At 36.3% G+C, this 17,628-nt stretch overlaps 1 protein-coding gene across 1 annotated transcript in view; it reads right to left on the reverse strand.

Annotated features, from left to right (window-relative positions):
• LOC102223048 (receptor-type tyrosine-protein phosphatase epsilon-like) overlaps nucleotides 1–17,336 on the reverse strand; it is a 28,917-nt gene extending 11,581 nt beyond the window's left edge. Inside the window, exons 1-4 of the mRNA XM_005804879.2 lie at nucleotides 16,830–17,336; nucleotides 7,851–8,066; nucleotides 2,621–2,692; nucleotides 254–350 (exon numbers count right to left, since the gene is read on the reverse strand). Coding sequence (XP_005804936.1) covers nucleotides 254–350; nucleotides 2,621–2,687 — 164 coding nt within the window. The 5' untranslated portion in view covers nucleotides 2,688–2,692; nucleotides 7,851–8,066; nucleotides 16,830–17,336. The remainder of the gene's footprint in view (nucleotides 1–253; nucleotides 351–2,620; nucleotides 2,693–7,850; nucleotides 8,067–16,829) is intronic.
• Between the last annotated feature and the right edge of the window lie 292 nt (nucleotides 17,337–17,628).

The following is a 17,628-nucleotide window of genomic DNA, read 5'->3' on the forward strand; positions in this document are numbered from 1 at the left end:
CCATCTCAGAGAAGTAAAGCTGTTCCTCCTCATGCTGTCGCTTCGGAATGTGAAGCCTCATCTGACCTAACTCGTTTTGTTTGCTGTCTTCCTTAACAAGCAGCTGTTAGCCCACAAGCCACTGCTCGCCTCCTGTTTAACCCCCCCAGACCCCCAAACAATAACGCCCTGACACATTCAGCCTTATTTTCATTTAATGATAAAAAAGGGAGACGGTGAGGAAAGTAATTGTGAGTTTTGCGACTTTATTTACCTCAGGCAGTAGATTGTCAGCAGGACAACAATGATAAGAAGCAGGGATATGATCAGCGTCGAGGGCAGGACGTGATCACCGTGGTGGGTGGGGTTTTCTGCACAAACAAAAAGTGAAACAGATTACTTCAAACCAAAAAGCTTCAAACTAAAGTTTTCTTTTTCCTTTCTGACTTGTTTTCAAAAAGCTTAGAAGTCTTGATGCCGCACAAATAACTCAATTTGTAATTCAGTAAGTAAAAATGACTAAATTTTAATTTGCACAATTCCACTCAAGAAAAACTTTTCTCTTACAGATTTACAGAAATAACTTGCAGTGGGTTTATGCTCACAATAATGATTAAGAACAATTGTTAGGAGTAAGCACTGATGGCTGATTGTGCTGCAATAAGATGTGGGATTGGGTTTCTGTGACAACTACTGATATATTTTACAAAAAGTCTGTCTGAGTTATCTCTTAGTCTTCTTGAATTTATCATTATAACATAAATAAAATATTGCAATTTCCTTGGTGTTTTATTTAAACATATCTAATGTGGAACAATCATTTCTTTTAATTAAAAACCCAGATCTTTTGGGATATTTAGTGGGTTTTTTGTAGTGTAATTAATCTGCGAAGCTTTATAGCTCTTTGCTAAAATTGCAGTAGGAGCTAATATATAAATTCTTCTTTTTTTTGTAAAATAATATTTGGAGAACTGTAACATTTAAATTGGATTATTAATTTCATTATATATAAATATTTAACTTGTAGTTTTATAGATGCAGTTTTATGGCCATCTCTGATCCCCTGTTTGTTTGCTGTTTTCTCTTCCACAGTGTAAAGACATTTAGACTTTTAGTTTTACTGGTCTCTCAAAATTCTCCTTAGGTGTGAACCTGTGTGTGCATGACTTTTTTGTCCTGTCTGTCTCTGTGTGCAACGAACTGGCATCCTGTACCCTGCCTCTCGTCCGTTGACTGTTGGTGATGGGCGCCAGGCCCCCTCAGACCCTGAAAGGATAAGTGATTTTCTGAGAGAGAGTTAATTATTGCTGTTACACTATTTTTCAGTTTTTTACATCCAACTTTGTCTGTGTGAGCACGATTATAGAAAATTCACAGGATTTATTTTTTTGTTTTTGATTGCTTTATGCTATTCTTTTTGAAGTACTTTCATTATTTCTGTACTTTTTAAGAGGGCAAAGAAATATGTTTACTTGTATTTTTTTATGCATTTTTAATGTTGCAGTTGACAGAGCTGTCATAAATTACTCAGCTTGTTTTTATGTCAGCAGCAAATTTTGTCTCATTTCTGTAAACTGTTTCTGTGCAAAAGAAAAACTGAAGCCTAAAAATATAAATATATTTTGTTAGTTTATGTTATGTTTTATAGCATAAACATATAAAAAAATAGCATATTAATAGGCACCCACATTTTGCACTATGTTGAATTTGCCACTCCAATTGCTAACTCTTTTTGTGAGTCTGTAATGTTTTAAATCACGGCCTTCCTGAAATGTTTTTGGACATATCATCTCTCATTATTTTACTCCAGAATTAAAATAAATATATATATTTTGTTTAGTTTTGAATTGTGTGTTAAAAACAAATGAATATATCTAGTCCAGACTGCAGGACAGATTGCACTCTGACTCAGTCCACCTTTGGTAAGCCTGAATGCAGAAAGGAGGCAGAAACAAACAGCATTCAGGAGAGTTCCCAGAGCTGAAGCATTAATTTGTGCAACTATCTTTTTCGTTTTTAATTGTCCTAAATAGAAGCCATATAGTTTTAATGTCTTCAAATTTGTTGGAAATGTTGCTCTAAATGGTATGCACTGAACTGTTAGATTATCTTGTTTTTTGTAACTCACTGAAATTTTTTATTTCTGTTATAATTACCCTTGAGAATATATTTTTTTAATACACAAGGAACCTATAAATTTTCCATATCAACATTCTGGATTTCCTTACATTTTAATTTATAACCCTTTCTCCATCTGTTTTTAAAACTTCTGGAGATGTATTGGTCCTAATTGGGTTTTATTTTCTAGATGTTCCACACATCATTAAACAGCTCCATGCTGACGCTGGCTTCCAATTTGGCAGTAGGGCAAAAGGCTGTTTCAGTGTTTTTACTGGCATTCAAAAGTTAAATCAGCTTTAGTTCAAAATGTACAACACGGACCTGGCAAATCTGGACATACGTGGAAATGAAAGATAAGTTACTCTCTCAAATTTCGTCTTTACAACAGCATCCCGTTCATTTTGTTAGATGATCTGGAAAATTACTTCGATATGTTAAAACCAAATGTTAAACCTTTGCTATTTAAAATATACACGTTTCTTTCTTTAATGTTAGCAGTGCAAGAACTTTGATGTTTTACCTGCAGTTTGGTTGTCATGAGATGAATTGTTGACAGTGATGGAGGATCCAATCAGAAACAACACCATTGTCACTGAAAGAGAAAAAGAAAAGCAACAACATTGAACCACTTTTACTGAAAAAAAAAACCTGTTTGAACCTGTAACTCTATATATCTGCCACTAGACGGAGCCAAACCAATATAAAACCCATCTGTGTCTTGGTGTCTTCATAAAGGGCAGAGATGAGAGCTCTGCTTTGATGTGGCTTGAGGGTGATGTGTGCGAGTTTGTCTGCAGAGCAGTTAAGAGTCCTGTTGGGAAATCTGGTTGCAGTCGTGTTCTGTCAGGCCGACTTGAAAGTGAAGCATCAAATAACCTCAAATTCAAACATCAAACCAGGGAGGAGGCTTTAACCCACAGGTGACAGTAACCATATCCCTTGCAGACCTTGTGGAGTTGAGCTTCAGCATTGCTTGTTAGAAGCCATTTCCTTCTCCCCTGTTTTCTTTGATGTACTGGATCTGTACTGGAACCTGCTTTGAGAAAATAACACTATTTCTGTATGTCCCTGGCCCTTTTTAACATCCCATAATCTTATGGGATGAAAAAAAAAACAATGTCATTTCATATTTTTAATTTACTAACAAGGGGAAATTGTCCGTAATGTTGCATGGTCCTTTTAGCTCCCTCCATCTCTTTATTTTGTCCTCCCTCTATACCAGCGTTTCTGAAACTTCCTATAACATCTACTACCTGACTTACCTTTTGCAACACAATACTTAAAAAAAAGAAAGAAAAAAACCTCTTGTTCTCCTGTTCTGCATTAGGCTGTCCTAAGTTGGAATTTCAAATTGCAGAGTGAAAGGCTAATGTGACCCATATCCCTTTTTTTTTGTCGACATATGACCCATATCCAACTTTTTCATAGCAGTCTAAAAGACCGAATTCAGATTTTTTTCACCCCCCCCAAAAAAAATAAAATCTGATTTGTGCCACTTCCATATGTGCTACTAAATCACATACTGTACTTATCCAATTGTTTTTAATGTGTCTGTAGTCTGAAGGGTCTTGCTGATGCACTTTAGCCAACTTACATTCTGCACTGGAAAAAGCAAAAAGCTCAGTAAATCCAGACATAAATAATAGCTGAAAATTTTAATTATGAATTTATGAAATATTTCTGTCAGGGAAGCGCATCACTTCACTCCAGGCTCTGACTACACATCTAAACAGGTTTCTCTAAAGAAGTTGCAGTCAATGCTTCATAAAAAGCCATCACTATTAATTTTACTTTTCTTAATAGCTTCCTTTATCTTATGATCTTGTGATAGTACTGTCAGAATACTGCAAACTCAATTCATAAGCAGTGTGCTGCTGTGGGACATCCAAGTTAACAGATTTTATGTCATTCCCAGATCCAAGTTTAGACATCAAAACAATTAGCTGTCACTTAGCCTAAGCACCAAAGTTGCTTTATTCTTTAAAAAAAACTATTCTTAATTAGTTTCTCTCTTTTTCAACAAAAGGAACAGAAAAGTCTCACTTACTTAAAGACATTCTGATTCGAAGTCTTTTCCCACCTCTCACTGCTTTCTTAAGATCTGTGTAAATATTTTTGCATATTTCTTTTTAATAATCTGTATTATGTATTTTTTTCTTAGTCGTCATGTTTTAATTATTTAATGATCTATCTTTTTTAGCAATTTTTGATTTTTATCTTTGGATGATGTCATGCATATGGCATATATATAAAAAAAGAGAATTGCTCACAACATTTTTCTTGTCTTTTTTTATCTCCAAAGTTCAGTAGCTATTTTTTTTTCAGTCACTTACATTTCCTTTCGTTTTTCTCGCCATCCTCAAAGGGGAAAGGTATGAAACAAAACCATAAATTGGGCAAATGTGCCAAATCTGCCTAAATGTCTTTGCTTTGATTTTGTAAAAGGGCAACAAAAGAACTGAGTGTCCTAATTTATCCTCTGTTTCAAGTCCCTTTCTTATTATAGAGGCCAAAAGACTAGATGGAATAATTCATTGAGTCAATTTATTTCTTGTGAAAATGGGTCATCTGGGGGCCTCATTTGTGATTTTTTGGAGAATTTCTTTCATACATCCCCCGGGAGGGGATTCCAAATAAAAAAAAACATTGCCCTGAAGCTTTTGTTGAAAACAGAGCCACATAATAACGCTCTAAACTGTTCTCAAAACAAACTCGATGTCAGATTTTATAAAGTGTTACTGGATTATAAATTAGATGTTTGAGTTTTGAAAAATATGCCATCTTCTACCGCCATGAGAAACAAGTCTTTATATTCAAAGTAGTGTGTGCACATGCAGCACAAATGCATTTTTTACATAAAAAGTACACATGCTTTCACATGTAATTTGTCACAAAGCCAAAGGTTATGTGTTGCATACTGTTAGATGAGCCAAACCTCTCCCCACTGTTAAACAAGCATGCAGAGCCAGCACCTGCTTCTATTCCCTCCCCTTTGGTGGGAAAGTTGCGTCTACTGATTTAGCCCCATGCTACTGTACATGGAACATGCACAGCAAGGGATGCTGTGCATGTGGGTCACTGCATAGCCCACCGTGCGTTTGTCATTTTCTGGCAGCTATTCTATATATATATATAATATTTAGTGAGAAACTGAGTAAGTAAATTGGTACTAAAAATCGCCAAGCACAGTCAAATGCTGAGATTCGGTTAAAAGGATATCTGATAAGGCATGAAGACACTTGAATTTTCTGGGTAGTTATGGAAAAAAAGAGGAACTAAGCTTTAAGTGTTGATGAGGTTCTAAAATATGAACCACTGTACAACAGCGGGATGTCATGACTCGGCTTATGTGTATGCAAAGAGAGGAAGCAACGACAAAAACAGTAAGAAGCTCTGGCCTCAATAGACGAAACTGGAATGGAGATTCATCCTCCACAGCGAGACACCCACCCTAAAGATAGAGCTAAAACAGAATGGTTGTATATTAATGTGTCAGAAATGGTCCAGTTAAAGGCCAGAGCTCAATCGGATTAAATATATGTTATGATACATTGGCTGCAGTAGAGGTGGAATGTCGTTAAATAAAATTTTATATTCAGGGAACTGAATAGAAGTCAGTACTACACTTTTCATTTATATTTTTCATTTGTGAAAAACATGAGATTCATTTTTTTCTTTAACATTAGAATCTCTCCACCTTTCCATCCATCCATCCATCCATCCATCCAATCACAACTAAGGTGAATTTGTTGAATCTTGCATTAAAGCTGTACTGTCATTCAGCTACGATGTAATGCCAAGACTGACAGTGCATAACGTTTGAGTCAGCCTCTCGGGTCATGGCTTATTTAATGTTGATGCAATTTGCACTGAAAGGTGTCACGAGTTAAAGATAACTTTGTGACAGGATATAAAATGTGCAGTGTCCACAGCAGGAGATGTTGCTGTAGGAAACTCAATGATTTATACTGGAAGCCTGTCAGATCCAAACATTCCCAGTGACCGGCCTGGTTTTGCTTCCATGTGTTTATTAACTCAACATTTGCAACAAGATAGACATGAACTGACACCATGGAAGCACCAATAACAAGCGTGTGTTTTACCTCTGAAGACATGAACCCTGGCCACATACATTTTAGATAAATGTGGTCCAAGATCATGTGTTTATTCCCACTGACAGGAATTCTGTAGGCTCTTTTAAAACATCATTGTTTTGACATTGTAGCCATAAATCATCTTGAATGATATAAACAAAAGCCACTTGAAACGATACGATCAGTTATGCAATAAAAACACGAGTAAAGAATGATCATTATTAAATAGAAATTAAGCATCAGTGAGCATTTGCTCGTTATTAATCATCCATAATAAATCAAAAATTCTTGCATTATCATTATATTGTTCTGACTGGCTGTGACATGTGATTTGCGCAATAAAGTTTCCTAGCGGCTTCAAGAAAATGGGGTCACATGCAACAGAACGCTGACTCAAAACAAACACTGAAACTTGACACAAATCCCTTCATTGTAGTAGGAAAGTCAGATTAAAGCTGTTTGTGGGTCATCTTTTTCCCTGTGCAACATATAAATGTGGCAGTCTGGCATTCCTTTTTCCTCAAATTATTCTCAAATGTAAATGGAGATGCTGAGAACATACTAAATGTCTTCAAAGGCATCCAATGAGGAACCAATGGGAGTCAGAAAATCTGCAAATTACAGACTCTTACATTGTCTTTCCCTGACAATTAGGCAAATTTTTATTCAATTTGAAGATCTTCCTAAGTCGACAGGACGATGGAACACATACAATCCCACAAATACACAACAAAATCATACAGATCCATATCACTGACCAATACATACAGATTAACGGATTTCTTAGCACATGGAGAGAAGTGTGTCACTGAATTGTTCCTTCTCCAATTGAAGCCACCACAGATCTTAGAAAATGTGTGTATTTCTTAAACATTCAAATGTTCCCATCAACGTACTATTTAGAGGTCATGTACAGATGCTCTATAAGGTCCTAATCACTGGCAATGCTGAATAAGGGTGCCACTGCAGGTTTCTAGATTCTAGATTCAACATATTAAAAAAGCTCTAAGAACAGGATCATCAACACTTCCTGACAAACAATAACAACATATATCAAATATATATCCACACATCCAGACATGCTTCAGTTTTCTCCCAGATCAATATGTCTTCAAAGACTTGTATTCTCTGAATACATGGCATGTTTGGAACACCAAAGGAGAGAGAAAAAAATGTGCTGTTGTTTTCTGGGATCTGAGGAGCAAAAGCATCAGGTGTGGAAAAATAAAAAAAGAAAGATGCAAGACACATCCAGCATTTTTGCTGTCAAGTGCCAAGGACAAAAGTGAAAGAAAGCACAATGGAGATGCTGCACTTCGCATGTCAGCAAAGTGCAGCAGCAGAGTGAGCGGTGTGAACAAAGAAGAAACTGGAAGGAAAAGGAGAGAAAATATCTCCTCTAATCCAGACTTTGAGTTTATGTGAAAAAAACAAAACAAAACACATTATGTGTTTGCAAAGTGGCTAGTGGAACAATTCTTCAGTGTTTGGGAAGAGAATTACTACCTTCATATGTACGTATGTTATTGTATTATCATATATTCTTATTTAAATTACTTAGCTTTCTCAAGAAATCAGTTGAATTTCAATAAAATTCTGTTTATTTCTGGAAAAAATATACATGTAAATATTAGGGTGAACAAACAAGACACTTACATTTCCACTCAAAGCTGCTGTGACCCGTCACTCCATAGCAATCATGTGGTTCTGTTGTCTTTGTGATTTACTGAGGAGGTTTTCTTTCCCTAAGTCTTCATCACATCCTGGAAGTTACCAAAAATATGAATGAAGAGACGAGTCAGGATAATGGCAGTGCCGGAACGTTCCTCAGAGTTCTTGGGGCTTCGGATCAACAAGTGACCTCTTGGAAACCTGGGGGAAAAAAATAATAAGAAATGTGTAAATGAAACAGAAAAAGTTTGGAAAACTATCCGACACATTTTTGTAGCTCAGTTTTTTTAAGCAATCTAAAAAAATAAATAAATAAAAATAAAGCTACGTGCATGCAACTAAATGCAAAAAAATAGGTGGAATCGCTGCCAGACTGAACAAAGCATCAGTCAGCTGGCTGAGTGGGTGTGGATGTGAAGCCATCTGGATTCTATGTTCTTCACGTCCACCAAGAAAACTAAAATCAATCTCTTTATGACATTAATAACCATAAAACCCCAAAAATTTCAAAGCCTTTGTTTAGATAATCTTTTTACAAATTACACAATTTTGATTTTATCCACAAACTTGTTACAACAAAAAACAAAACCACCTATAAACAAAGTCAAACAATCCCTCTATCATGGCACAACACATGAAAAGGCCCAATTTGTTTTTTTGTTGTTGTTTTTTTGCAGTCTATGAATGTTTTTGCATACCTATGGATTTATTTGGATGGTTGCAGGTTAGTTTGTAAACTGGTTTGAATTCCCTTGACATATCTGAATTTAAAATGACAAATTACATCGATGTCGCAAGTCAAGCCGTAGAGCTGTTGGGTACGTTTGTGGAGATCCGCAGGGCCATGGCGACTCAACAGAAAGAACCACATGGCAATCAAAAAACTGTGGGTTCTGCTGTAGGGCAATTTGCTCTTAGGAAACTTGCAAACCATTATGTGTGTCAGTGTATGAATGTGTCCATGATCATGTTTTTAACTGTGGCCCAAAGTAAATGAGGCTCAAAAGTGCTTCAAGTTGTTGGTATGACTAGAAAATCACTGGGGTAGAACCTCACTGATCCCTGTCTCTGCACTTAAAAAAAAAATGTTCTAAGGTAGTATTCTGAGGTGGTTGTTGGGTTGTTTTAAGCGGGACTCCTCATTTTGATTAATTAAACCATGTAAGTTCTACTTGTGTCAGAGTTGAGACAAGCGCGCCTATGCATGCATATCAATAATAGACAAATTAAACAAAACTTCTTTATGCAGTTTAATCTCAAACTATGATTCTATGCCACATGAACTTTGGAGGCCACTGCCTACCTGACCTTAGATCTCACCACAACATGACAGCATCACCATGACTCACTGAGATGTTCAAAGCTCATTCTGCCTTTTAACCTAGTTCTGTTTGTTCACTAATCTTCTCTGCTGCCATTTGTGACCTTCATGAAGCAGCTCCATTTATAAAATTAAATAAATGAAACTCAAAATGGTGAACTATTCATAAAAACATTTAAAAAAAACATACATTGTCTTTCATTTCACATTTATGCATTATTTTATGTTGATCTGATGAAGCTTGTAACAGGACAGGAACATCTTAAATGGTGTGAATATTTTTGCAAGGCACCACTGTAAAACAAAGGTATTTAATGATTCATTTTTTCCTGTTTAGTGAAAAGAAGAATGAAGATATAGTCTTGCAAAAGATAGTGAGAAAGCAGGCTTAGTCTCTTTTCCTGTCCACTATGCACCATCATGGCGTAAAAAGGGATACTGTAGCTGCTGGAACATAGCTAAGCCAAAAAAAAAGAAAAAAAAGTAGAGGTGAATTAGTCAGTAGATTCAGCTGGATGACTTCCCTGACCTGAGCTGTGAGAAAGAAAAAGTAACTGAACAAGGTGTGAAAAGCACCTTATTTCCCCAATCGGAGATCAGTTTTTTCCCCCAAAAGCTTTGAAAAGTTGCTGCTGGCAGTGAAATATGTGCAGGAAACCTTCCACTAAAAGCATCCAGTTGAACTTGATACTGCTCAAGAGATCCTTTATGAATAAGGCAGTAAAAATATGTTCTGGAAGTTTAATATTGTGCCTATTAACACTTGTGAAACCTATAAGCGTGTTTGCTCGCTTTCATTTGTCAGAAACAAAATCTGAGTTTTGTTTTTATTCGTTTGGGCAAGAAGCTAGGCAGAGCACGAGGAGATCATTCTAGAGGTTAACTGGGCCTTTGCAAAGTAAATAAATTTCTCCAGGGACTTGATTTTAAACACTATTAATAATGTGCAGAATGTCATGTATTGATTCCACTTATGTACTTTTCTCTATTTTTCACTCTTTTTGTCAAAAACTAAGCAAACAGGTCTTTATTGCCCGTCACTATTATGATTGATAATACACGAAAAAGAAAAAAATATGTTACAATATAAATTTTCCGTCTTAATGGCTTCCTTGCTTTAGACTCTGATCAAATATAACAAGTTAAAGAGCAATTCCTTTAAATTAAATATAGTTTTAAAAAGCTTATGATATAGGGAGAGTGGGGGAGGAAAGAAATCAGATTTTCTTTTTTTATATTTATAGAATGAACTTAAAACTTAAACACTTGAGAAACTCTTATTTAGTAAGAATAAAGTTGGGAGAACAATAATCATTTGCTTAACCTATATATCACATATTTTTTAATATATTTGACATGACCTTTCATTGGAAGGACATTTTTTATAATTTCTAAGTTTATTTAACCATTATTTAAATGTCATACAACAGAATATTATAGAGCAGAAGACATTATACTGTTTTTGGCAACTACAAAAATCCAGACATCTATGTACCTAAAATGATAACTACAATGAAAATAATTCAACAAATCTATATTTTTATTCACACCTATTTTTGGAATTCAAGTTGAATTCTAAAAATATACATAGAAAAAAAGACATGCAAACCACACAAGGAAAATGAAAAACATTAAGACATAAAACCATAAAAGTAAAAAAACTTTAAAATGACTAGAATGAGATCAAGGCATACACAGACATTTCAACCTGTGCCTTATTACAAGTAAGATGGCCACAGGGGGCAGCATACACAGGTGTGTGAAAAGATTTAAACAAAACCACTCATAACTGAACAAATAGAGGAAAAACTTTTGGTCAGTGGTTATTAGCCTGCATATCGAGCTTACATCGCTGTCTAAGTATATTGTCGTCATCTTTCATTTGATCTGTATTAAAATGGCTGAGGTATTTAACCTTTTTAAAAACTTCAAGAACATTGTTGGCCTGTTTAAACACAGGGAAATGTAACTGTTTATCTTGCCAAGTATCTAATATTATGTTTAGTAACATTGTACTTTGCATGCATTATGTGCTCAATTTTTGGGTTTAATATTCCCATTCAATTCTACTAGATTAGTTCAGAGGTAATTTTATCTGTTTATTTATAAATATATCTAGTTTTAGGTCCCCTCCTGCTCTGATTGGTCAAATAAAAGTCAAAAAAGGTTACATGGAATGACACAACACACTCATACCAAGCTAGCAACTGGTCAGGCACTATGAAAACATTTTATGCTGACCTGTAAAAAATACAGAGTACATATGCACAGACTAGCATAAACTTTAGCTTCATATGTTGCAGAAATGTACAAAACAAATGTTTTCAATCTCTGAAGTCTGTTTCTTTAAATGCAAAGTCAAACACTGATTGGTTGAATACTAAGATTAATCTCATATGTTACTGAACAAACTGTTCTCACAGCAGGCCATCTACCACTCCCAGAACTAACATTAGCATCTGAATGTAAGGTTTTCAACATCTTCTAATGTACATTATGAAATATAAAAAAGCTAGAGACCATGGAAGACTCTTACAGTTAAAAGCATACTGTGAAAAAGTCATCCAGCCCAGCTGATCTTTGAAGCGGAACAAAAAGATAAATCCTGTAACTAAATCTGTCAATCAAATATGAATTATACTTTTAAAAGGGCAGAAGGGTAATGCTAGAGCTGTTTTCTGGTTCTGAACACAATTTGGCCTCTGGGTGGAACTCCAGGCAACTTTTGGCCCTTGGCTCTTATTTAAAAGGGTAAGAGTGCTACTCAAGGGGTTTGGAAAAGTTTTACTTAATAACATATTTCAATAAGGATGATAGCATTGATTAAAACTGGCAATAAAATACAATACATTGAAGCATAAAAATCCTTCAGAAAAGATTTTGTGAAATTTATAGCAATCTCATAATTGTTGTAGTAAAAAGTCTGACCTGACCAGTGGTATGATTAAAAGAAATGATAAATAATACTTAATACAGTATTCTACTTGCCTTTGGTCATTCAGTTCTTTAGTTCTACAAATTTAGTCAAAACGGAAGCCTTGTTCATAATGTTCTATTATTATTTATTATAGGAACAGCTACTTCCTGTGTGCTCTGTGCTGACTAAAAATGATTTAAAAAAAACAACATGGAGGTCATCGAAGCTGTATTTGAGTGCCGTCGTCATCCAAAACTTCCAAAAGAGACAGCAGTGAGTCTATGAGTTGTTGTTTACCATAGCTATCATTCTTTTCTGCCAGCTCAAAATACAAATATTAACACAATTTCCTAAAAAGAAGACATATTATGCTTCCTTGAACAGGTTAAAACAGGTCTGTGGGATATACAAATCATGTTCATTGCATTTTTTGCACAAACATCAATCTCATATTTCACCCAACTGCTTCTAAAAGCAGTAAAGACTTAAATGGAAAAGCAAAAATGTGCAAAAAAACAATTTTGCATAATAGGTCCCCTTTTACAATGGAAAACAAATTGCTATTTCCTTATAAGGTGGTGTGAATTATGATGTATGCCCTTTAAAAAATGTTTTATCTTAAACACAAATTCAAGTTATATGAGTCAGTTGGAGTCCACCTGTGAGGTTCCCTGCTGTCAAACTAACTGAACACACAAAGATACAATTGTTTCTTACATTGTGTAACTTTCCGCCGACGCAAAATCTAAACCTCGACTAAACAGTGCACAGCACTCAGTGTGTGGGTAGGACCAGAGCCTCGAACACCTGCACTTCATAATAAGCAGCCATCCCGTCGTGGGAAATAGCCAAGAAAATTCAGTTTTATCCACACGAGCCAGGAGGATGAGGAAAGTAATCTCCAGCCTCCAGTTTGAGGACTCTGAAAATGACACTTCTGGGACACAATAGGTGAAACCGGGGACATGAGATGATAATCATTGCAATTACAGCCTCACTTGTTCAGCTGCAGCTCAGCCAAGGATAAAGGAGTAAGCTTCTTTCCTGGGATTCACCACAATGGAGCTAGGTGCAAAAATGAATACAAAATCAAGCCCCCGCAGTATACAAAGAAATCTACTGTGATGGTCGTGTTACAGACAACATTTCTGAAAAATGTATAAAAATAACAGCTTGTTTTTCTGTGTCGTTGCTATGGGTGTTGATTATTTAAGCAATTGCCTCTTTTGCTTGACAGACCACAGAATGACGACGCAGACACTTGCTCTTCTCAGTAAGAGCAGAGTTTCACCACAAGCATACTTGCAAAACCACACATGAGCAGGGTTGCAGTTGTGTCTTAAAATACATATCCATAATTTGCTGGATAAATACATATCCACTACAAAAACTCACTTTTTTAAAAGTAATCATGCATTTTTGCACAAATGCATACACTTTCATTGTCTCATTTTTGTTTTGTTTTGTTTTTTAGCAGAAATGTAAATGAAACTTATGATTCCAACTTTTTTTTTTTGACTAACATTAGGTAACATTGTTACCTAATGTTACCTACTGTAGGTCCTCCACGTGGGCTGCAAATGTGTTAAGCCTGGGCCAAGAGACAAAGCGAGAAGAATGTTACGTGGCCTAAATAGAAAAGCAACTGGACTGTTGCTCAATGGTAAAAAGTCATTTTTTCAGATGAACGTAAAATTTGTATTTCATTTAGAATTTAAGGTCTCAGGGAAGAGTGGAGAAAGCACAGAAGTCATGATGCTTGACGTCCAGTTTGAGGTTTTCACTGTCACGATTTGTACAGAGCAGCTAACTACCAGAAAAACTTTAGGGCACTTCATGCTTCCTACTGCTGACAAGCTTCATGGAGATGCTTATTTCATTTTCCAGCAGGTCATGGATTCTTCCCACACTGCCAACTGTACCAAAAGCTGATTCAGTGACCATGGTATTACTCTGCTCGACTGGCCAGCAGACTTGCCTGAGTTGATCCCCATAAAAATTATTTGGGCTGTCAAGAGGAAGATGAGAGACACCACACAACAACAAGGCAGATAACTTGAAGGCTGCTATAAAACCAATCTGGGCTTGAATTACACCTTAACAGTGCAATAAGCTGATGGCCTCCATGTTGCACTGAAGCTGTAATTTGTACACAAGAAAGCCCAACCAAGAATTAAGCTGCAAGAAACCAATTCACAATATGTATATATTTTTAAGTGATCTTATGTATTATTTATATTTTGTGAGACATACATTTTTGAGTTTGAATTTTTTGTCATCACTAAGCTTTAAATATTTCACTCTATGTGCAATAAAGCTACAAAGTATACATTCAACTTTCCAAAAGAAGTGACAAAAGATATTGAACTTTTTCACAATGTATATTCTTTTAGATCAGTGGTTCCCAAAGTGTGGGGCCAATGACATTGCAGCGGGAAGCTGTATGTAAGAATGAAAAAAAAAAACTAAAAAACTGTTACACAACAGTGTTTCGCTGTAAAGATGGTTTGTAGTGTGTTTTATTGCAACTTGAAGTGTGAAATAAACTTCAGTCAAGTTTGAAAACATAATATGTCTATAGGTTTATGTCTGGTTGAACGATGTGTGTGTCCAGTTGTTGTTTTGTTTTCCTTTTTGGGGAGGATGTTGTTGTAATCCATAGGGGAGCCCAGAAAATCTTTGGGAACCACTGTTTTAGATGTACTTGTATGTGACCAGAACAGCAGATTTGGGTTATATTAATGTTGAGAACATCAAGAACTGACACTGAATCGCTCATAATTTGCTTACATAACGTCAACTTAAAATTAAGTCATCCTACTTACAAAGACAAATGAGTCATATGTTTTCCACATCAAGGATATCCACATCAGAGGAAATCTCCCAGAATTCCTCTGCAATATGTATGATTGCCACAATGCAAACCATGTTTCTCACCTTCGGATGCCGAAATATAATTCCTGGGAAATTTGTCACTTTCAAAATGAGTCTAACTATAGCATGTGAATTCCCTCAAGGGTATAATTGTGCTATAGCCGTCCCAATATTCTGAGGTAATTTGAGAATTAACATCAGCTTTTAGTAGGCCACTTAATTAGGAATGAAGCAAAAATGTAGGTTATTGTGAATCAGGCTTTGGCAGTGAACAAGATCTACAATTGATACAAATGGCATTTATATGATCGTTTTACTTTATTATTAAATATGACATTGCAAAACAAGGATCATTTTGTACAGACTACGTAAGGTTCAGAGAAGGCAAAACATTATGATCGCTAGCAGACGAGTGTTTATCATGACACAGAGTGTAATGGATTAGGAAGGAAATCAAGAAATAAAAGAGAAATTGGCAAGCCAGAGGACTTCAATTAGTTTTATGAAAGTCATTCCTGCAGCGTTTATGAGGTCTTTCCACTAATCAATCTCTATCTAAAGTGGTCTCTGAGGACGGAACAGTGGACAGGCATCTGAGTCATTGGGCTGCCAAGCCTCACTGATGAATGTGGAGAGTGACAGGACAGCCCAACTCCTCCAAACGTTAATGCTGGTTCTGATAGAAAAGCGCAAGAATGCACAGTTGTCATTTCTTGTCGCATACGAGGCTACGTAGCTGTCAGGGTATCCATGCTAACATTAGAACAACAGGCATGTAAGCATTAGAACTAGATAACAAAGCGTTGGAAGAAGATGATGTGGACTGAAGAATAACATTATCTTTTGTGTCACATGGATGGCTGGTTAACTGCTTCACTACGTTGGGGATCATAATGCACCAGGATGCTAAGTTGGGAAGAAGGCAAGCTGACAGAGGAAGTGTGTTGCTCTGGGCAATGTTTAACTGTACTATCCATGTGGGTCTTCCCTTATCAGGTTCCACTATTTTTAAAAAGCCTACTTATGTTTTCAGACTGGTTCTACTTATGTGATTTCTTGATTCCTGTGGGCTATCAAAACAAAATCCAGCTGTGATTGATCACAGTTAATTGATGATTTTGCATGAGCTAGGTGGGTTGGATTAGAGACCTAAAACATGTACTGCCTTTTGTATTTGCAGTGTCCGTCAGGTAATCTTTGTCTTTTATATTGAAAATTGGTTGGTGAGTCAAAACACTTAAGTGTAACAATCAAACAAAAGCAGAAGTAATGTCTAAAGGCACGATTACTGTTTCACAGCTCTGCAACCAGCATGCCTTGCATCAAACTGACACATTTGCTTTTCTTTGCTGCCATTAGAAGCAGGCTATTAGCTGCAGCATCCACTATAAGTAGAGCACACTGGCCTATACTGTACTATATTGTCCTTCATTCGTTTTTTTGTCCTCAATAACACTGCTGTTACATTTTTTTGGTGTCCAAAGATTTATTATTATTACTATTTTAAGCTATATGATCACAATACATTTAAAAAAAAAAATCAAATCGTTACATGAATGCACTCAGTTTAACCTTATACATATCGTGTCCTGGTGGTCACTGGGCGCATAGATTTGCTCCACTAACCCATATTCTGTACAGCTTATGTTGACTATGTACATGTGCGAATGACGGCTTAGATAGAATAAATGTCCAATCCTCCGTGACCTGCATGCGTTTAGTAAAGCCTTTTGTAGTTTGAGCGAACCGAGCGGTTTAATAAAAAGGGAGAGTCACAGCTCATAGACAGAAAATGGTCGGTGTTTAGGGTTAAGCCTCACACTGAAAGCAGCTGGGTTTGTCCGCATCTTACCGTAGCTTTAAGATGACCTCGTCGCTCACGCTGCAGCGGCTGATGATGTCGGCTCCCGCTTGTTGTTGTACCCGACGCCCCGTCTCCTCTCTTTTCCTCTCCTCTCCTCGCTCGTCTGGTCTTTGGAGAATAGCGCTGCGCACATGAAGATGTCGAATCGTCTGACCGGAGCCGAGGAATGCGTTTAGGCTCCCTTAGTGATCATGTTTCCAGTACATCTCTCAAAGGATGCGTGTCCGCCTGCCAGAGCTGGGCCGAGTTATGGCAGAGCGGAGACTGGAGAGACCCTCCCCCGGGCGCAGAGCAGTATCAGGTGGACGCAGAGCATCCTTCACATTCCTGCATCAGTGGACAATAAAGGGCAAACTAATACAGGAAAAAACGCGCAATCTGTTTTACTCCCCCATCTTTTCTGTTGGTAGTTCTTATTTTTTTTATTACAGTTGGTATTTTAGTATGACGTTTCTTCAATACAAAGAAAGGTTTCGAGTTGTAACATTCCTGCAGTGACGCTTAGGGGACTGATGTGCGCTTGTTCATGTCATATGATGCTGGAGGAGTGAACAAGCAGAGCTTCTTTAAAAAAGACTACAGCTTCACTTTTTCAAGTTATCATTTTATAAAAGTAATACTACTAATAATAAATAAAAATACTATTATTTTTTATAACATTTTGTAATGTTATATTAGTTCAAAAAGTAGTAGTAATAATAATAATAATAATAATAGGTCATTCTGTTTTGTTTTTTTTCTTAAATTATCTATTTAGTAATTTTCTTTAAAACTCCATGTCATCTAA

The sequence above is a fragment of the Xiphophorus maculatus genome, chromosome 22, assembly GCF_002775205.1.
Source record: "Xiphophorus maculatus strain JP 163 A chromosome 22, X_maculatus-5.0-male, whole genome shotgun sequence".
Lineage (NCBI taxonomy): Eukaryota > Metazoa > Chordata > Actinopteri > Cyprinodontiformes > Poeciliidae > Xiphophorus > Xiphophorus maculatus.